General features: G+C 43.7%; 1 protein-coding gene across 1 annotated transcript in view; it reads right to left on the reverse strand.

Moving 5' to 3' along the window:
- The window catches only part of neurl4 (neuralized E3 ubiquitin protein ligase 4), a gene marked incomplete at its 5' end in the record, with an annotated part of 128,137 nt that overhangs the window by 72,655 nt on the left and 33,373 nt on the right, over window positions 1-22,109 (reverse strand). The window contains 9 exon segments of the mRNA XM_084311773.1: window positions 1,359-1,458; window positions 1,462-1,654; window positions 2,550-2,628; window positions 9,640-9,716; window positions 10,902-11,112; window positions 13,895-14,057; window positions 16,505-16,590; window positions 17,608-17,789; window positions 18,098-18,371. Coding sequence (XP_084167899.1) covers window positions 1,359-1,458; window positions 1,462-1,654; window positions 2,550-2,628; window positions 9,640-9,716; window positions 10,902-11,112; window positions 13,895-14,057; window positions 16,505-16,590; window positions 17,608-17,789; window positions 18,098-18,371 — 1,365 coding nt within the window.

Consider the following 22,109-nt stretch of genomic DNA (forward strand, 5'->3'; position numbering starts at 1 on the left):
GAAAGAGAGAGCGAGGGAGAGAAAGAGAGAAAAGCAGAGAGAGAGAAGCATAGAGAGAGAAGCAGAGAGAGAAAGACAGAAAAGCAGAGAAGCAGAGAGAGAGGGAAGCAGAGAGAGAGAGGGAAGCAGAGAGAGCGAAGCAAGAATGATTGAGGAAGCGAAGGAGAGAGAGAGAAAGAAAGAAAGAAAAAGAAAGAAAGAAAGAAAGAAAGAAAGAAAGAAAGAAAGAAAGAAAGAAAGAAAGAAAGAAAGAAAGAAAGAAAGAAAGAAAGAAAGAAAGAAAGAAAGAAAGAAAGAAAGAAAGAAAGAAAGAAAAAAAGAAAGAAAGAAAGAAAGAAAGAAAAAGAAAGAAAGAAAGAAAGAAAGAAAGAAAGAAAGAAAGAAAGAAAGAAAGAAAGAAAGAAAGAAAGAAAGAAAGAAAGAAAGAAAGAAAGAAAGTGGGGTGTAGCAGGTTAATTTCATTGTAGGAAGGAACTCTTGGTCCAACCCGTCAGCTCCAGATCCCTCAGATCAAATGACCAACTGTGTCTGAGGGTCCCACGGGCCAAACTGGTGACAAAAGGTTTCCGGGCCTTTGCAGTGATGCCATGACTGTGGAATAAGCTCCCTCTCAACATCAAGTCTGCCAACACCGTACAGACATTCAAGACCTTGCTTAAACCCCACCTTTTCGTCTCTAGATGATCACTGAGTTACTTTGCTGTTGTGTTGTGTCTGAGGTGTTCTTATGTTCTCTGTCTGTCCATCTGCCTGGTTCCCCGGACCGATGTAAAAAGGTTTATATGAAGTTATGTACAGAGTACAGACAGATGTGGATTTATATATATAAATATACGGTAAGAACAATTAAGCAATAATACACGAGAACCAGTGGGATATCATGAATATTGTCACTCTGTGATGCCTACACCACTCAAGCTTCGCTCTCGTGGCTGTGGGCGCATCACAGCCGTGGCAATATTCATGACATACCACTGGTTCGTGTATTATTGCTTAATTATTCTTACCGTATATTTATATAAATCCACATCTGTCTGTACTCTGTACATAACTTCATATAATCCTTTTTACACATCTGTAGATATTATTTCTATATCTGTGCATATCCCTTACCTACTCTTACTAGTTACGCTGCTGGCCAGTATGACTATGACCATATTGTCTTTATACCTGTATCACTGCACATATTAATACTACAACTCTGTACATACATCTGATTAGCAGCACTGTTACTCAGTAGTACTAATTTATATATCTTATACCCAGTTTAATCGCCTGTATATTGTATATTACTATCGGACTTTACTGCTACATTTTCACTCTGGTTGGATGCCAAACTTCTTTTCGTCGTACTGTACTTGTGCTGTATGATGACAATACATTTGAATCTAATCTACCGGTAATAACCAGATCGATCATGGGGTGGATCAACCCCCGTATCTCATTCCTCCCGGGTGTTTAGAGGTGGTGTGCAGACTGGCTACCTGGGGGCAGGCCGGTGCAGGCCACGCCCTGGTCCATCCCGTTGATGTAGTAGTGCAGGTCGCCGGTGGCCGAGCGCATCATACCGATACGAGACCCGGTGGTCAGAGAGTCCAGGTCACAGCCATAGTTGTTACGCATGGTGTTACCATCCTGCATGACGGCTGTGCCACTGGAGAGGAGAAGAGAGGGGGAGAGAGAGGAGAAGAGAGGGGGAGAGAGAGGAGAGAGAGGGAGGGGAGATAGGAGAGAGAGGAGGGGATGGAAGAGAGAGAGGAGAGGAGAGAGGAGAAGAGAGAGGAGAAGAGGAGGGGAGTGAGGAGGGGAGGGAATAGAGGAGAGGAGATAGAGGAGAAAGAGCAGAAAGAGAGGAGAGGAGAAGAGGAGGGGGGAGTGAGGGGGGAGGGAATAGAGGAAAGGATAGAGGAGAGGAGGGGAGGGAAGAGAGGAGGGTAGAGGAGGGGGAAGAGAGGAGAGAGAGGAGAGGAGAAGAGAGGAGATGGTGGAGAGGAGAGAGAGGGAGACGAGAGGGGTGAGGAGAGAGGAGAGAGAAGAGGAGAGAGGAGAGATAGGAGAGGAGGAGAGAGGAGGGGGTGGAAGAGAGGGGAGAGGAGAGGATGGGAGATAGAGAGGAGAGGAGAGAGAGGATGAGATAGAGAGGATGAGAAAGAGAGGAAAGAGAGGATAGAGCAGAGGAGAGGAGAGGGGAGGTAAGAGAGAGAGGAGAGGAGAGAGAGAGGGGATGGAAGAGAGAGAGGAGAGAGAAGAGGAGAGAGGGAGGAGAGGAGGGAGAGAGAGGAGAGGGAAGAGAGAGAGGAGATAGAGGAGAAAGAGAGGAAAAAGAGGAGAGGAAATAGTTATTAACAAGCTAGCAATCAAAGGCCTTTTTGAACAGGTAGGTTTTCAGGCCGGTGGGCTCTGTGGTGCCCTCAGCTGGATGGGCAGGCTGTTCCACAGGCGTGGTGCAGCCGTGCAGAAGGCTCGGTCACCCATGGTGCAGAGCCTGGTACTGCTGACCCGAAGGTTGATTCTCACTCTCTCACTCTCCCACACACAGCCTGGCTTACCTGAGCATCCAGGTGTCATAGTCGATATCCGTCATCGTGTTGGGAAACTCCAGCTCTTCAGGTCTGATGGCTGTCACTCCTGGACACAAGACAGAAGAGGAGAACATAGTTGGTGTGTGTGTGTTTTTATATGCCTGAAGCGGACTCTGTACATTATTGCGCTCTGTGCCTAACTTTGTTGTTATGTGCTGACCTGATTGAAAAGGTCTCTGAACACCCGACACCTTATAATGTTTACTAGGGATGAGCAAAACTAAATAGTCACTGAGAACTATTAGATTACTAATCTTCCATGTTAACATATGGTTTTGTCTGCGGTCTCGACTCCCGGAGAGTCAGCATTGCCTTGGCTCGGGCTGATCGCTATACTAACTCGTTTGGCTGAGTTAGGGGGAGGGGAGCCGTGGGTGGGTCCTGGGCGTTGTGGACAGCGACCCCTACAGTTCGGTCGGGGCGCCTGCTCAGCAAGGGTAGGATCTGGAGAGAGGTAGTGCGACCTTCCACACGTTAAACTCTCCCGGTGAGAATCTGCGCGGCCAGGCTGGCTGCACATGCGTCGGAGGAAAGCATGCGACAGTCTCCGGCCTCTCGGACCAACAGTAGGGGAAAATGCGCAACAACCAGGAAGGGGGTTGGGAATTGGCATAACGACTAACAGTGGGATGGGAGAAAAATCGGAAAAAAGAAGGAGGGGGAAAAAGATAATAAAAAAAAAAAAAAACATATGGTTTTGTTTTTACTTAATGGCGAGCGTGAGATAATCCAACAAGCGAGCTAGCTGGCTGCTGTCATTGCTAACAGCTAACACCAGTGGACAGAGCTAGCGTATTTCGGGAACAAAAGCATTCATTGTGAACATTAAAACACTGATGCTTGAAATGTGTGAACTTAGTGAAACAACACGGCAAACTGTTGCTACCATACCACCATCTCCAGTCTCTCTTTCTTCATCTTTCTTTTCTATTCTCCCAGCTGTTAACAGACTGTTATGCTACCTGGCTAGCTACCTGTATACCCAGCATGCCATTCAGCGGTGTAACAGTTAATAGGGTCCCCTCTCAATACACTACACAGGTTGAAAAAACCCTCAGCTCGGAACCCGGCAAAATCTGCACCTGGCTCGCTGATAACAAACTATCATTACACCTGGGTAAAACAGAGTCCATTCTCTTCGGTTCAAATAACAAACTCAGCAAGGCCGATGGCTTCTCAGTTACAGTGGGTGACAATATTGTCACAAGGAAAGATGAAATTACATACCTAGGTTCCATCCTAGAGGCAAATCTTTCCTGTGACAAAATGGCATCCAATGTAATAAAAAAAAGTCAACCAACGAACTTGATTCTTGTACCGGATCTCCTCTCTGGTAAACAAGAATACCCTGAAGACTCTGGCAGGAGCACTCATTCAAGGGTACTACGAGTCACTATGCTTGCACCTCATGGTACCAAAGCACCTCAAAGGCGCTAAAAACTGGCGCCTGTAAATGTCCTAACGCAACCCCCTCCAATGTACAATAAATGTCCTATTAAACCCAATAATACACAAGACCCTCTTCTTGTGACCAAGTAAGGTTTAGTCGATAATCCAATGTACAGTTACCCCCCCCCCCCACACCCCACCATCTCCAATGTACAGTCCCCCCCCACCCCACCTACTCAACCCCCCCCTCCACCCCTCCTACCAACCTCCTACCTACCAACCTCCTCCAATGTCAAATGTATATACCGTACTCTCTTTTTTAGACTCTTCTTGTATCAAAAACAGTACTGTATTTGTAAATCTGGTATGTCATAAATGTATAGATGTAGCAGTACTAGTGTTGTCACGATACTGGAATTTCGAACTTCGATACGATACCTTGAAAAGTATCGATATTCGATACCATTTTTGATACCACAGGGAAAAAGGTTCAATCTTAAAACGTAAAAAAAAGAAGAAAAGAAAGATAAATATATATATATATTTTTTTTAATAAATGTTGCTTTTGTTGCTGGTTGATTCTCCTCAGCTTCTCTCTGGTACTATAAGAGAAGATAAATATAACACTTTTAAAACCCTTTGTTTATCTTTAGATCACACATTTAAAAATAACTGTTCATCTCACTTCAATCATTTTTATTGCAGAACATGGTATTTTCTCAAGCAGACAGATGTAAACACTGTAATCTGTGTTGCATGTACCTGACAAACTGAACTGTTTGTATTACAGTCATATTCCAACTTAACTGAATGCACATGCGTGTGTGGACTACTGTACTATTACAGGTATTGAAATAAACAATGAAACTTCCTTATACAAAAAAAATATATACCGACATTTTCGCACTATAATCCGCACCTGAATATAAGCCAGAGCAGCTAAATTGAATGATGTGTACATATATAAACTGCACTGGACTATAAGCCGCAGGTGTTTTAATGTTTACCTAGCATGTCCTCCATGCTCTGTAAATAACTTATGTACAAATACCGAGATGCCCCACTATGTTACCTGTTTATTGCACAATGTTTTATTGGATTCTATTATATGTTGTACTACTGTATTGCACATCGTTGCGGGCAAGACCACCCGCATTTCATTGTATACTTGTATGCCGTGACAAATAAAACTCTTGACTTGACTTGACTTGTTTAATCTTCCCACCAGCATTGGGACACAATACTGTCGGACAAATAACAAGAATTAACTCATTTACAAGTTGTATTAAGTTTAGCAAATAAGGGAACAGATAAATAACATTTCAATGCAGTCAAATTTTTTTTACATTTTCGGGTTTGGTCACGTTGAGTCACATATAAGCCGCACCGTTATAAGCCGCAGGGTCGAAAAATGGGGGGAAAAGGCAGGGCTTATAGTCCGAAAATTATGGTATATATATTTTTTTATGAATAATTAAATATTGATAGAGATATTGCGGGAAATTAGTATTGAAACTGTTTTAAATATTCAGAATCGATATGTATCGAAAAATCGATATTTTTGACAACACTAAGCAGTACTGTCTATCTGTATGTTATGTATGTCATATATGTTATGATGAATTGAAAATGGGGGACCCTGATGTAAACAAGATGAAAGTCTTTTTCTGGTCTGCATCCCCTTAACAATTGTGTGTATTGAGCTGTACTGTATTGTACCCATTCTGCAATCTGTTAATAAAAATTTCAATCAATCAATCAATCACAGTGTAGGTGCACATGTAGGTGAATAGAATATAAAAAAATTGATGCCCATCCCTAATGTTTATGTGCCTCGACTAAATGTATAATGTTTACATCTCTTGACTACATTTATAATGTTTACGTCTCTTGACTACATTTATAATGTTAAGTCTCTTGACTACATTTATAATGTTTACATCTCTTGACTACATTTATAATGTTTATGTCTCTTGACTACATTTATAATGTTTATGTCTCTTGACTACATTTACAGTATGTTTACTACTCTTGACTACATTTATGTTTATGTCTCTTGACTACATTTATAATGTTTACGTCTCTTGACTACATTTATAATGTTTACGTCTCTTGACTACATTTATAATGTTTACGTCTCTTGACTACATTTATAATGTTAAGTCTCTTGACTACATTTATGTTTACATCTCTTGACTACATTTATAATGTTTATGTCTCTTGACTACATTTATAATGTTTATGTCTCTTGACTACATTTACAGTATGTTTACTACTCTTGACTACATTTATAATGTTTACGTCTCTTGACTACATTTATAAAGTTTACTACTCTTGACTACATTTATGTTTATGTCTCTTGACTACATTTATAATGTTTACGTCTCTTGACTACATTTATAATGTTTACGTCTCTTGACTACATTTATAATGTTTACATCTCTTGACTACATTTATAATGTTTACATCTCTTGACTACATTTATAATGTTAAGTCTCTTGACTACATTTATAATGTTTACGTCTCTTGACTACATTTATGTTTTTTTTTTAATCCACTTTTTCTCCCATTTTTCTATATTTTCTCCCATCCCAATTTCGTATCATCCAATCAACCCTCCCCTGTCACGAACGCTGTTTCTTGCCTCCCACAAGCCGGCTGCAATGTGGACTAAGTCATACATAGCACAAGTCCCCTCCGGTACTTGAGGTAACAGCAGTCGCATCTTTTCACCTGCGCAGCTCGATCTCTCAGTGGCGAGGAGTAATTGTTTAATCTTCCCACCAGCATTGGGACACAATACTGTCGGACAAATAACAAGAATTAACTCATTTACAAGTTGTATTAAGTTTAGCAAATAAGGGAACAGATAAATAACATTTCAATGCAGTCACATTTTTTTTACATTTTCGGGTTTGGTCACGTCGAGTCACATATAAGCCGCACCGTTATATAAGCCGCAGGGTCGAAAAATGGGGGGAAAAGGCAGGGCTTATAGTCCGAAAATTATGGTATATATATTTTTTTATGAATAATTAAATATTGATATCGAGATATTGCGGGAAATTAGTATTGAAACTGTTTTAAATATTCAGAATCGATATGTATAGAAAAATCGATATTTTTGACAACACTAAGCAGTACCGTCTATCTGTATGTTATGTATGTCATATATGTTATGATGAATTGAAAATGGGGGACCTTGATGTAAACAAGATGAAAGTCTTTTTCTGGTCTGCATCCCCTTAACAATTGTGTGTATTGAGCTGTACTGTATTGTACCCATTCTGCAATCTGTTAATAAAAATTTCAATCAATCAATCAATCAATCACAGTGTAGGTGCACATGTAGGTGAATAGAATATAAAAAAATGGATGCCCATCCCTAATGTTTATGTGCCTCGACTAAATGTAAACATTATACATCTCTTGACTACATTTATGTTTACGTCTCTTGACTACATTTATAATGTTTACGTCTCTTGACTACATTTATAATGTTAAGTCTCTTGACTACATTTATAATGTTTACATCTCTTGACTACATTTATAATGTTTATGTCTCTTGACTACATTTATAATGTTTATGTCTCTTGACTACATTTACAGTATGTTTACTACTCTTGACTACATTTATAATGTTTACGTCTCTTGACTACATTTATAATGTTTACTACTCTTGACTACATTTATAATGTTTACGTCTCTTGACTACATTTACAGTATGTTTACTACTCTTGACTACATTTATGTTTATGTCTCTTGACTACATTTATAATGTTTACGTCTCTTGACTACATTTATAATGTTTACGTCTCTTGACTACATTTATAATGTTTACATCTCTTGACTACATTTATGTTTACGTCTCTTGACTACATTTATAATGTTTACGTCTCTTGACTACATTTATGTTTACATCTCTTGACTACATTTATAATGTTTATGTCTCTTGACTACATTTATAATGTTTACGTCTCTTGACTACATTTATAATGTTTACGTCTCTTGACTACATTTATGTTTTTTTTTATCCACTTTTTCTCCCATTTTTCTATATTTTCTCCCATCCCAATTTCGTATCATCCAATTCAACCCTCCCCTGTCACGAACGCCGTTTCTTGCCTCCCACAAGCCGGCTGCAATGTGGACTAAGTCATACATAGCACAAGTCCCCTCCGGTACTTGAGGTAACAGCAGTCGCATCTTTTCACCTGCGCAGCTCGATCTCTCAGTGGCGAGGAGTAACGCGTGGGAGGCTCACGCTGCCCCCGACACTTCCTGATTCTACTGCGCAGGCGCACCAACCGACCTGTAGGAGTCGCTGTCCACAACGCCCGATCCCCACCCATCAGTTTCCCACCCCCTAATATGGCCAATGTGTATTAGTATGAACGACCAGCTAAACTGAAAGCAATGTGGAGCGCTGGGCTCGAACAGGCAAGCCCAGCGTCTCCGTCATTCGTACTACATTTATAATGTTTATGTCTCTTGACTACATTTATAATGTTTACGTCTCTTGACTACATTTATAATGTTTACGTCTCTTGACTACATTTATAATGTTTATGTCTCTTGACATTTATGTTTATGTCTCTTGACTACATTTATAATGTTTACGTCTCTTGACTACATTTACACTACAACTGTACATTGGAGGTGGTTGGGTGGGTGGGGGGGGGATGGGTAGGTGGGGTGGGGGTAACTGCCGAGTTCCGAGCTGAGGATTTTTTCAACCTGCAACTTGTTCTTGTCAGAGACCAGCAGGGCTGAGTCGTCCGCGAACAGGAACAAGTTGCAGTCACAAGCTGACGACATGTCATTTGCATAAATTAGGAATAGTAGCGGTCCTAGTATGCTTCCTTGTGGAACACCACAGCTCACTGGGAGGGGGGGGATAAGGTACCGTTTACCTCCACCATCTGTTCTCTCCCCTCCAGATAGGATTGCATCCAACTCACTGATAGACTATCAAAACCAATTGTTTTTTAGCTTGTCAATCAGAATGGAGTGATTGACAGTGTCGAAGGCCTTTTTTTAATTTTTTATCTACTTTTTCTCCCCATTTTTCTATTTTTCTCCCGTCCCTAATTTCATACCCTCCCCTGTCTCGAACGATGTTAGGCCATGCCTCCCACAGACCGGCTGCAATGTGGACGAAGCCTTGCATCACGTGTCCCCTCCGGTACTCGAGGAGGCAGCCGTCGCATCTTTTCACCTGCACAGCGTGATCTCTCAGCGGCGAGGGTCTACGTGGGAGGGACACGCCGCCCTCGTCGCTTCCTGATTCTACTGCAAAGGCGCACCAACCGACCTGTAGGAGTCGCTGTCCACAACGTCCGATCCCCACCCACCAGCTTCCCACCCCCTAATACTGCCAATTGTATTAGTATGAACGACCAGCCAAGCTGGTAGCAACGCAGAGAGCTGGGCTCGAACCCAGCATCTCCTGCGTTGGTGGCGAGCGCCTTGCCCACTGCACCACCTAGCCCCACCAGTGTCGAAGGCCTTTTGTAGGTCCAGCATGACCATGCCGCAGTATTTGCCCGCGTCCACCTCTCATGCACGTTTGTAATTCACGAGGACATAAATAAATATATATTCTTTATATAGAGTGTGTGAGTGTGTGTGTGTCTGTGTGTTGCTGGACATGCCAGGACCAGCTCACCTGCTTCTATTGACCCCGACCAGCGGTCCACCATCTTCTGAATGTGGATCTCAAACAGCTCTCCCTCTCGAAGGCACCTGCAGCAGAGAAGACACCGTGTTTAGAGGTGAATAACACGTCACTTTGCACGGGGTGCTGCTGGGGCAGAAATAAATAAATAAAAACGTACAGTAAACACTACATTTCTCCTCTTATCTCTTATCAACAACGTTTACAGCCCCGAGGCTTTCCGTCAGGTCTTATCGACATGTAGCTGAACATGAGATGTTGAGGTTGAGCCTCAGGGCTCCAAACAGCATCAATACGGCATGTTGAAAGGTAACATATGGAAATGAACTATAGTAAAGTATTCCTGCGTTTCTTTCCCCACACACGCAACAATAACTATAGAGACCACCATAGTGAATCACTCTAGAAACATAGCATTTCTATGGTAAAACCACAGGGATACTATACTGCTCTAAAGAAGCTAACCGCAGTAACTACAATTCTTAAAAGATTTAGTTACAAGTGAAATTGAACTTCTCAATATCCGTTTTATCTCATGACAACGTTTCAGAGTTTAATCTTGCTCTGTTTTAGAGAAAATGGGTATAAAGAATTGCAGTAACATTTACATTACCGTGTGTTACATTTAAACCCCTCCGTGCGCAGAATTTAGACGGAGCCAAGTAAATCGCTTCATCCAACCATTTCGAAACGCATCTACAGTAGCACACTCAATCCATAAGTTGTGCCAAATGATGTCCGGGACCAGATGGACATCAATACTCGAAATCGCGATCAGACAATTGGAATATTCTTTTTGGAATAACCCCGATCAAAGGTAAGGACTATATGACATCAATTTCACCTTGATCCTACAAGGTTTTCATATAGATCCGGCCGATCAACGTATGTAGTATTCAAAACTAATGCCGTTATTGTCTCCAGAGAGAGAGTTAGATACCAGTTTCCTCTCTGTGCGTTCAGTAGAAAGCTATCTGGCTGCACGTTAGCCTAGCTTAGCACAATGAATGGAAGCGGACATGACCGGTTAGCCTTCGGGAGAGGTGTTAGTTGGACAATGCCTAGGCTAACCGGTCATGTCCGCTTCCATTCATTGTGCTAAGCTAGGCTAACGTGCAGCCAGATAGCTTTCTACTGAAGGCACAGAGCAGAAACTGGTATCTATCTTCTTGTCTCTCTCTCTGGAGAAGACGGTAAGCTAATTTCCCCAAAATGTTGGCGTGTGTTCCTTTAATCCCCGACGGCTCCCTGACCTGTTGGAGATGACGATGGCGTCGTTGAACTCGCTGCGGCAGTTCTGGCGCAGGGCGGTGCGCCCCCCGTTGGTGATGACGGCATTGGTGCCGTGCAGCTGGTGGAACCGCAAGTCGTTGGCAGGGTTGGACCCCGCGACGGAGCAGGGGCTGCCAGGGGACATGACCGCGGGGCACTCGGAGCTGTCCTCTGGGAGAGGGGGGAGGTCTGCTGCATGGGGGGAAGAGGGAGAGGACAGAAGGGACAAGAGAGTATCAGTAATGAATGGTGGATGGAAGCATAATGACACACTAAAGTATGAGTCTGATGCCACTTATGTTTTTATTTAACCAGGAAGTCCCATTGAGATACAAGATCTCTTTTGCAAGGGAGAACTGGCCAAGATGACAGCAATAAAAATTTGCGATACATCACACAAGAACATAATAAAAGTGCATGTATACAATATACAATACATCACATGTAAACACAAAAACACAAAACAGAATAGTCTACATAATAGTAAAAGTGTATGACAGTAAAATACAGGGTAAGGGCTTGTGTCCATAGGGGACGTTTTATGAGTTGTCAGCTCCTTTCTGTCATTCATTTCTATGCTGGAGAAGCGTCAGGCGCGCTCCTCTTCCCAGAGCCGCGCCTCGTGTTTTATGAGCTCTCGACGGCAGCGTTTTTGGCGGAGCTCCTCCCAGCTCATAAAGTTGAAACTAGTTAAACTTTTTTGGAAAGCAGCGCGCTCATCAATGTAACTCATCGAGGAAGGGGCGGAGCCGCGGCTGGCGCGAGCTCTGGGGAGACCCAGAAAGTCGCTCAAAGCTTTTTTTTCTTCTTTTTTCAAAGCGGTCCGCCTTTAAAAAAACGTCCCCGGTGGACACATAGCCTAATGCAGTAATATTGCAGTTTTGCAGTTGGGACCCGACTACAGAAAGCAGCGACATTCTTCTTGTAGGAAGTTATGTAATAAAGATTTAAATTCGCAGAGAGAGACCAGGGTATCTAAGTGGATATGGTCCTGTAGCCCATTCCATGCCCATGGTGCGAAGCTTGAGAAAGCTGTTCTTCCTAGTTCAGTGTGTATTCTCCACCAATATATATATATATATATATATATATATATATATATATATATATATATATATATATATATATTTATTTATTATAATTTAACTGAGTAATGTGTGATGCCATTATAAAGTAAAATATCCCAGGAAGTATTGAATACAGGTTGGAAAGATTTTTTTTATAAAAAATATATTTAATACATATATATATAATACATTATAATAAAAAAATATATATATACACATCACTGTCTAAAACCCGCAAAGTTTTGATGTCAGTATTCAAGAATTTGAATAACTGCAGCCCTTGTGTTTGCCATTCCACGTTTCCCTTGTTTTTAGCCTTCCCTTTCCCTCACTTAGCGCCATAGGATTCCAAACCGTAAAATGTATCTCTGGTAGAGAGCTCCTTTTAAATCAGGGGTCTCAAACTCGCGACCCGCAGGATGATATTTTGCGGCCCCCTACTTGACATCAAAGTTTAGTGTTAATGCGGCCCGCACGCAACTTGTTGCCGAGTCGTTGCGCGAGTTGGAAGTTTTATTTATTTTATCACTTGTAGGCTACCATAGCGCAGGCTCATGACAGCAACGTTACGTTAGTGACTTGGTTGAAACGTGATTCCGGAGTGATACCAAGTAAAGTGGAAGGCAAATGCATCCTCGCTAAATCTCCTCTGCAAGCAGTGCTCTGCATGTCCGGCTGCACTGCCACTGTCTGTCTGTGTCTGTGTACGGGTCTGGTCCAATCACATTCAGCGTCCCGTCAGAGTTTCCCCCCCCCCACCCACAGTCTGCGAATCAGAGGCAGAGTAGGGGAGTAGGGCGGGTCTTCACGGAATGCGTGTCGTCTCTTTCAGTCCGAGTCAGAGCAGAGAGTTGACAGCGCATCTACAGTAGCCTCGCTCCCAGTTTTATCTCCGTGAGATAAATGTAGCTAGTTTCGCCAGCAGGCAGGCAGCAGAAAAATATGGGATCTTCAAAGATGGCCAGTAAAAGAAAAGTCGACAGCAATTCAAAGGTGAATGGACTCAAAAATATGCATTCATCCCGAGTCCAGCACCAGACCAATGTGACTAATATGCCAAGAAACGGTAGCTCTTGTGAAGAGTTGCAATTTGAAACGCCACTACGAAACAAAACAGTTATTTTGATGCAACCTTCCCTCAAAATTCAGTGCCAAGAACCACGCAAATAAATGGAATGAAATCATCATATCAAGCTGCAAGCAGAGTTATTGTTAAATCTATGTCACAACGAGAAAAAGCAACCATGGGTGGCATGGGTGTTTGCTAAACACAAGAAGCCATTCTCTCTCTCTCTGATGCATACATAATAAAATAATGTATGACTGAAGTGATGGAGACCATGTTTGAAGGCAAACAAAAGCAAATCCCCCTCAGATCGCACAGCAACCAGAATAAAAAAAGAATGCACAGTGCATTTCCATAGCTGCATGTGGATGAGTCCACTGACACCACTGAGAAGCCTATGTTCTGAAGAACCGTTCATGTTCTGAAGAACTGTTCATGTTCTGAAATGTTATTGCTAAATATTGAGAAGATTGGATCAGTTGTACTTTTTTTTTTTAATACTTGAAATGCTTTTTTTGTAGAATATTTGATGCGGCCCAGCCTCACCCAGACTCTACCTCCAGCGGCCCCCAGGTAAATTGAGTTTGAGACCCCCGTTTTAAATATACCTACCTCCCTCCTCCTCCTCCCCCTGCCCTCCCCCTTCTTCTCCCCCCTCCTGCCCTCCCCTCCTCCATCGTCCCCTCCTCCTCCCCCTGCCCTCCCCCTCCTGCCTCCCCCCCTCCTCCTCCACCCTCCCCTCCTCCCTCCTCCTGCCCTTCCTCCCCTCCCCCTCCTCCCCTCATCCTCCTCCTCCTGCCCTCCCTCCCTCCCTCCTCCTCCTCCTCCTCCTCCTCCTCACCCATGTCGTCCATGATGGTGGCCTGGGCCGCCTGGCCGTACAGGTCCACTACGGCGTACACGCTGGACGGGACGTTCCAGGCGGCCGGGCCCTGGGCCACCCCGTTGACGAAGAAGTGGAGGCTGCCGTCCTCCTTCCGCACCACGCCTACCGTGTCGCCCGCCTGGAGGAGCAGGAGAAGGAGCAGGAGGAGGAGGAGGAGGAGGTGGGGGGGTGGAAAAAAACAAAAAGAGAGAAAAGTAAGAACAAGAATACAGCAAACGAGCAACACGCCAGAGTTCATGACAAGGTCAAAACCAGGTTTCAGTTTCAAGGATGTGGATGTGAATGTACAGTTTCTTCCCCCTCAAATGTATATACCGTAATTCCTCTAATAGTAACCCCGGCTTGTATTTGTTTCAACTGTAGCGGGTACCAGGCTTGTATTAGGAGGAGGCCTGTATAAGAGGGAGGCCTATATTTCAAATTTTCAAACGGATCATAATGAATAAATCAACATTTTGTGTCAGTTTGAACCCAGTAAAATGTACTGGGTTCATTTATTGAAACCAAGTACTGTATGAAATAGTAAACAGTGCAATTACAGGTGGTCACTGGTCATTTCAACGTTTTCAAAGTGAAATCAAGTAACTAGCTCAGTATGCAGCTCAGTATATTAGTAACCCGGCTTGTATTAGGAGGCCGGCTTATAATTGCTTAGCTCAAGAGCGCACCCGGTCATTAATAGAGACCCGGCTTGTATTTGAGACCCGGTTACTATTAGAGGAATTACGGTAATCTCTTTTAGAAACTCTGTCTCTTAAACAGTACTGTATATTTATATATATTGTATGTCATAAATGTCTGGATGTAACAGTACTGTATATCTGTATGTCGTGTATGTCATAAATGTTATGATGAATTGAAAATGGGGGACCCTGATGTAAACAAGACGAAAGTCTTTCTCTGGTCTGCATCCCCTTAACAATTGCGTGTATTGAGCCGTACTGTATTGTACCCATTCTGCAATCTGTTAATAAAGTTTTCAATCAATCAATCAAGGATTGTAATATACCGTAGACCACTTTGGTGACTTTTTCCGTTGCTGGGTAACGGCATCGTTGTTTCTGCAGAACATACCGTCCGCGAAACATGAAAACAGCCGGCGCGGCGCTAAACTTTGAGTCCCGACTTTCAGCGAACTGGCAACTGATTCAATTAGTTCCCGCATCTTGCTGCTTTCCAGGGGTGGGTTGTTCTCTCCAAACATAGGGCTGGGCCATTAATCGAGTTTACATTTTAAATAAAAGTGTTGTCTCCCACGATCATGAAAACAAGATAATCGAGATAAAACAAATATTGTGCCGCGTGTTGTGTTGCTCTCATTTTGTCTTGTGTTGTAAATGCAGCGCACACTTCCTTTACAGCAGGGGTTCTCAAACTTTTTTTATACCATGACCCCATTTTATTTAGGATTTTTTTTGGTTAATGTGTGCGTAATTTCAACGTGGAATTAAGGAATATTAAAATAAAAGCACACGTTGTTTAACTTGATCATGCATATTTATTAGAACATTTTATTACAGCACTATGTTATCAATACACATTTATAAAACAAGGCATATTTAGCCAAAATATGTTGCCAGAACATAAACTACCCACGACCCCACTTTGGGTCGCGACCCGTAGTTTGAGAATCGCTGCTTTACAGCAATGCCCTCCGCCCCTCCCCCCAAAAACTAGTTTCAGCTGGTGTTGAGAGGGAGGAAGGAGCCACAGTGTGTTTTACAGTTATTTTGAAAGGTCTTTGGTAACTTGTAGAAGATGACAGAAAGGCAGCCTTTAGTCGAGAAGAAAGATGAAACTATTATGATGTTCTCAAATCGATGAGTAATCTTTTATGAATAGTTTGTCATACATCGAGCAGCCCTATCTGAAATAAAAGTTGTTTCACTGGGCGCCAGGGTGGCGCACCACGTACAGCACTGCGGTGCAACACGGCCGTCCCGGGTTCGACTCCCGGACCCGGTGACCTTTGCCGAATGTCTTCCCCCTCTATCCTCCCATACTTCCTCTCTCTCTCTCTACCGGACTGCCCGGTAAAAACAAATAAAATATCTACCAAAAACATAATAAAGAAATTATAAAAAGTTGTTTCACTAAAGGAACGACCCAGCCCAGCACAACGCATGGATCCCAGCAGTCAGATTATAAAACCTGACACAGTCAACAGACTCCGGGGTCTGGAGCGGCCATTTCAGCCACACAGTCACTTATCAAAACTGTAATGGTTCCAAGGACCGGCGTGTCAGTCACGCATGGGTGCTCGTTTTTGAAACACAGAACGCTCCATCTTCAAAGTTTTAAACCGAGCAATGGTGCCGACAGACCATCAGTCATTTACGTGCACAAATGGTAGACTAAACCTCTGTAATAAGCCATGCTCGACACGTCCTCGGTTAAATGGAGTGGAATAAACAAAGAGAGGTAGACATTCACACTGGCACCAACCGTTCACACGCCACTGCAAGGCGCTTTGGATAAAAGTGTCCCAACGAAATGTCATTATATTTGATCTAAATGTCACATTCAGATCGACTGGGTGGAGAGAGGGAGGTCTCACACACTCACCTTGAGCCGGTCCAGGTTGTGTCCGTACTCGTCCAGTATCGTGTTCCCGTTGTGCATCACGCCGTTCCCCGTCATCATCCACGTCCCTAAAGGGAGCAGACGAGGACACGTCCGTCACTCATCGGCTCTGGACGCACAAGAGATCCTCAAGGACACACTTCTAGGGCTGAAGGACTTCTTAAAAGGAACACGTCAACATTTGGGGAAATTAGCTTACCATCTTCTCTAGAGAGAGACAAGAAGATAGATACCAGTTTCCTCTCTGTGCGTTCAGAGAGGAAACTGAGAGGAAACTGGTATCCATCTTCTTGTCTCTCTCTGGAGAAGACGGTAAGCTATTTTCCCCAAATGTTGGCGTGTTCCTTTAAGTCCACTAATAGTCGTAAATTTAGTCAACTAATCAAAATAGACAAATCTGTCAAATTGTGTTTCCCACGTGCAATAATGCAGAAGGACCTCTTCATATCTGATGCTCACCAGAGATCTTCTCGTAATTTTTCAGAAAATCTCTCATCAAAACGTGAAATATCTCGTCAATACTAATCGACTGACAAAGTCTTGGACTGGTCGACTAAGACCAAACTGATGGTACAGTAACCTTGACTCATTAGTCAAGACGGCAACATATACAAACACTCACAAGAGAATTACACAAAATTAGGGCTGTCAAAATTAAAGCTTTAATTTGAGATTAATTAAAATTATTTAAACCGTTAAATCTTTTTATCTAGATTAATCTATGGATCTAATTTTAGCGCTGCGGATATAAGAAAAAGGTCTAGCTGAGTCAATGTTGATGGTTTTGTATTTGTATTTCACAGGAGAGAAACTGTATTCAAAGAAAGCTATTAAAATAGTCTTTGAATCGAAATATACTTTCTTTGTGTTGATTTTACATTAATTCCATGATTTTACTCAAGTAAATATATGTTACAAGCTTCGGTCTTAAGTAGAAAAATGCTATTTTTTATCTAGATTAATTACAGAAATGTGTGAGATTAATTAGTTAATATTTTTTTATCTATTGACAGCACTACACAAAATACAAACATATCTACGCCAAGGAACATAAATACATTCCAAATCGATCTCCCCTGTCTCACCTGAGCGCAGGTTAGTCATGGTGGACGGCAGCTGCAGGTAGGCGGGGTTGTGCGTGGTCACGCCGATCTCAATGGAGCCCGCCCACTTGTCCACCATCTTGTCGATGCGCACCTGGAACACCTCGTTGGAGCGCAGTGGCCGGATGCTCAGAACCACGCCGTGGTTGAAGTCGTCCGTCGCGCTGCCCGAGCAGAAAAAAAACAAACATCTCAACATCAACTTGTTCACAGATATCATGTAACGTTATGGTCTAAAGGTGCTGCATTTTGAGAGTCAGAGAAATTAAGAAAGTCTAGGGTGTAAAGTCTCTAAGGTTTAAAGTCTAAGGTGTAATGGAACGGAATAAACAAACTGTGTGACGCTTGAAAGCTACAACATGGTTGTTATTTACAAAGGTAGGGCCTGCAGTTTTGTTTCTAAAAGTATTCTACGCTTAAGATTGGTTCGCAGTAACTCAAAACGAAGAGGGGGGGGGGGGGGTGTACTCACTGCGGCCGCAGGGCGGTCCTGCCGTCGCTGATGATGGCCGCCTTCTGGCCGCAGTTGGAGTGGAAGAGGAGGCGGTCGGCCCCCTCAGGGTCGGGCGTGAGGGAGAGGGCGGGGCGGGGCCTGCCAACGTCAGGCGACAGCGCCCGCATGATGGCGTTGTTGCGGCGAAGGCGGTCGCTGTGGTTGTGGTTGTGGACGATGGTGACCTTCACCGCCATGCCGTACAGGTCCACCACGCCGTACACCACGCCGGGCGTCTGGGCCGCCGCTACACCTGGCGGGAGAGACCGACACGTCACCGCCTGGCTGCAGGCGGTTACAGACTGTACCGCCACACGCCGCTTATACCGTCTTCTAGACTGAGGGAGGTTGGTCATGGAGATGTGATGTTTCGGTCATAGCGCTCTCATCGCAAAATCTGCTGCTTTTAGGGCTGTCGATATAGTACATGACCTTATCTTACACTGTAGAATGACTGAGGGAATTAGACAAACTGAAACAGTAGTATGTTTTTAATCACAGCTCTTCTATAAAATTTATTATACATCTTTTTTTTATGCTTTTGCTTTTTTACTCGTGATCCGATTAACCAGCAGTACGCGTCAAAATAAAGTCCGTCTGTACAGAGGAGCGGCTGACGGGATGAAGGCGGCCTCAGTGCTTTTTGGGAAACGTGGCACAAGGTCAATTACAGCTCCAGCATCCTGATGTAATCCAGACGGGATTAGAGTCAGGTTGCGCTACCGCTTTTATATCCCACACACCACAACCCACATCCTGTGACAAGAGCACTTCCTGTTGACAAAACAGGCCACAAGACAACACTGGGAGTGTTGCATTTATTTATTTTACATTTTATTTTTGATTTCATTGTGTTTTTTGTTTTGTTCTTGATTTATTGTGATGTTTCTTCTTGACTTGTGAAGACGAGTCCGGCCCATGGAGACATTAACGTGTGTTGTCGGGCCTTACAAATACATTTGATTTGATAATTGAACTGTGAACACTACACAGACACTCTGACACTGTCACCTCCACTACCATATTATTTGCAATATTTGCAACAATGCATAGTGCACTTTATATCCTTCTACCACTACACTGTGAGCTGAATGTGGGTGACAGTGGCTCAGGGAGGTAGAGTGGTCATCTGGTAACTGTAAGGTTCCCGGTTCGATTCCCGCTCCTCCCGGGCAGCGTGTCGAAGTGTCTATCCACACTTAACCCCTAAATTGCTACCGATGAGCAGGTTGGCACTTTGCATGCTCGCCTCCACCGTCGGTGTGTGAATGTGTGAATAAATTAGTCAAATGTGAGGAACAAATTGCCAAGCGCTTAAATGCACCATTTACCATTTATTTACCAATACTGTTACTCTGTCACTCTTGCCTTATTTTTCTACTTTATTTATGTTTTTTAAGATTCTTTATTTTAGTTTAAAAGAACACGCCAACATTTTGGGAAATTAGCTTATCGTCTTCTCCAGAGAGAGACAAGAAGATAGATACCAGTTTCCTCTCTGTGCGTTCAGTAATCTATCTGGCTGCGCGTTAGCCTAGCTTAGCACAATGAATGGAAGTGGACATGACCGGTTAGCCTAGACATTGTCCAACTAACACCTCTCCCGAAGGCTAACCGGTCATGTCCGCTTCCATTCATTGTGCTAAGCTAGGCTAACATGTAGCCAGACAGCTTTCTACTGAATGCACAGAGTGGAAACTTGTATCTATCTTCTGGTCTCTCTCTGGAGAAGACGGTAAGCTAATTTCCCAAAATGTTGGCGTGTTCCTTTAACACTTTCAGTGCCACTCACGAGATTTCTCTGGTTTTTTTATAGGTGTTGCATGCCACTCACGAGATTTCTCGGAATTATTATTATTATTTTTTTTTTGCGATCTGAAAAATTATTGCATCACCCGACTTGAGTATAGCCGAGGGGCGCCGGCGATCACTGTGGAAAAAAGCGCCCCCTGTCGTCTCCCAGATGACATAAGTGATTTTGGAATGGACTCAATGAAAATGGGGGAAAAAAATCCGGTACTCCACATTTTCCAGTTCACTGATCCAGCCGGGGTTACTAGAGTTCATTCTGGAGCCTCAGATCCCCGCGGATCATGGAGTTCTAGTCAAGTTCTCAAGTTCTTTAATAGTTGTCATACAGAAGTACAGAATACTTTCATACAAAATGCTTCTTACTGTTACGCTCCAGAGACTGTGCTAGACAAGATAGTATCAAATAACATAATAACATAATATAGCATGAATTTAGAAGAAGAAAATGAGGTCACAGTTGTTCGGTATAGACATATGTACAATGTTCTGAGTTACCATATAATATACAATACACAATACTATGCAGTGTACTAATGTACAGTACTATCTAGTGCAAAGCAGAAATGGGATGAGGTACAATTTTAGGTACAATTTACAGTAAGGTGTACGAGTTGTAGTGCAATCCTTCATCCATAAATATAAAGTGTGGGGAGTGGGTGCTACAGTGTGTTTGTTTAAAGTGGGTGTGTGCTATAAAGTGTGTGTAGTGGGTGCTACAGTGTGTTTGTTTAAAGTGAGTGTGTGCGTGTGGATGTGTGTGCTATGTGTGTTTGGTGGTTGTTGTTGTGTAGTGTTCATTCATTGTTCGTTTAGCAGCCTGATGGCCTGGGGATAGAAGCTACTTCTGAGTCTTTCTGTGCTCGCCTTGAGACTCCTGTATCGCTTGCCTGACGGCAGCAGTTCAAAGAGGCAGTTGTTCGGGTGGCTCGAGTCCTTAATAATTCTCTTAGCCTTCCCCTTGCAACGCTTGTAGTAAATGTTCTGGAGGGTGGGGAGCCCCCCTCCAATTGTGCGTTCGGCTGAACGTGTCACTCTTTGTAGTCTGCTTTGGTCTTTTGCAGTGCTATTCCCAAACCAGGAGGTGATGTTGCCGGTCAAGATGCTCTCTATTGTACATGAGTAGAAGTTCTTAAGGATCTTCTGGCTGACTTGGAACTTCCTTAGGCGCCTGAGGAAGTAGAGGCGTTGTCGTGCCTTCTTCACCACACTGTTAATGTGTATGGTCCATGTCAAGTCCTCGGATATGTGGGCTCCGAGGTACTTGAAGCTGTTGACTCTCTCAACCGGTGCCCCGTCGATGCTGAGGGGGCTGTAGTCCTTGACCCCCGACCTCCTGAAGTCCACAATCATCTCCTTTGTTTTGCTGACGTTCAGGGAGAGGCTGTTTTCCTGGCACCATCCCGCCAGGACCTTGACCTCTTCCAGGTAGGCCCTCTCGTCGTTGGCAGAGATCAGGCCCACCACCACTGTGTCGTCAGCAAATTTGACGATTGTATTGCTACTCCGCTGAGCCACACAGTCGTGTGTGTACAGGGAGTAGAGGAGGGGACTCAGAACACAGCCCTGGGGGGCCCCTATGTTGAGGGTGATGGATGAGGAGGTGCAGTTGCCTGCTCTCACCACCTGGGGTCTGCCAGTCAGGAAGTCCAAGACCCACTGGCAGAGGTCATAGCCCAAGCCCAGGTCCCTGAGCTTGGCTATGAGTATGGAGGGGACTATGGTATTGAATGCCGAGCTGTAGTCGATGAATAGCATTCTCACATAGTTCCCCTGCCTCTTGTCCAGGTGTGATGCTGCTGTGTGCAGCACATGGGATATGGCGTCCTCCGTGGACCTGTTGGGGCGGTATGCAAATTGCAGGGGGTCCATGTTGATGGGGAGGGAGGAGCAGATGTAGCCCTTTACTAGCTTCTCAAAGCACTTCATGGCTATGGAGGTGAGAGCTACAGGGCGGTAGTCGTTGAGGCAAGCAGGCTTGGATTTTTTGGGTACAGGGATAATAGTGGACTTCTTCAGGCAGGTGGGGATGACAGCCTGTTCTAAGGACAGGTTAAATATGTCAGTGAATACTGGGGCCAGTTGGTCGGCACAGACTTTTAGGACGCGGCCGGGGATGCCGTCCGGACCTGCTGCCTTCCTGATATTCACTTTTTTAAAGGTCCGCCTCACCTCATGCTCT

The sequence above is a fragment of the Notolepis coatsorum genome, assembly GCF_963971535.1.
Source record: "Notolepis coatsorum genome assembly, chromosome: 4".
Lineage (NCBI taxonomy): Eukaryota > Metazoa > Chordata > Actinopteri > Aulopiformes > Paralepididae > Notolepis > Notolepis coatsorum.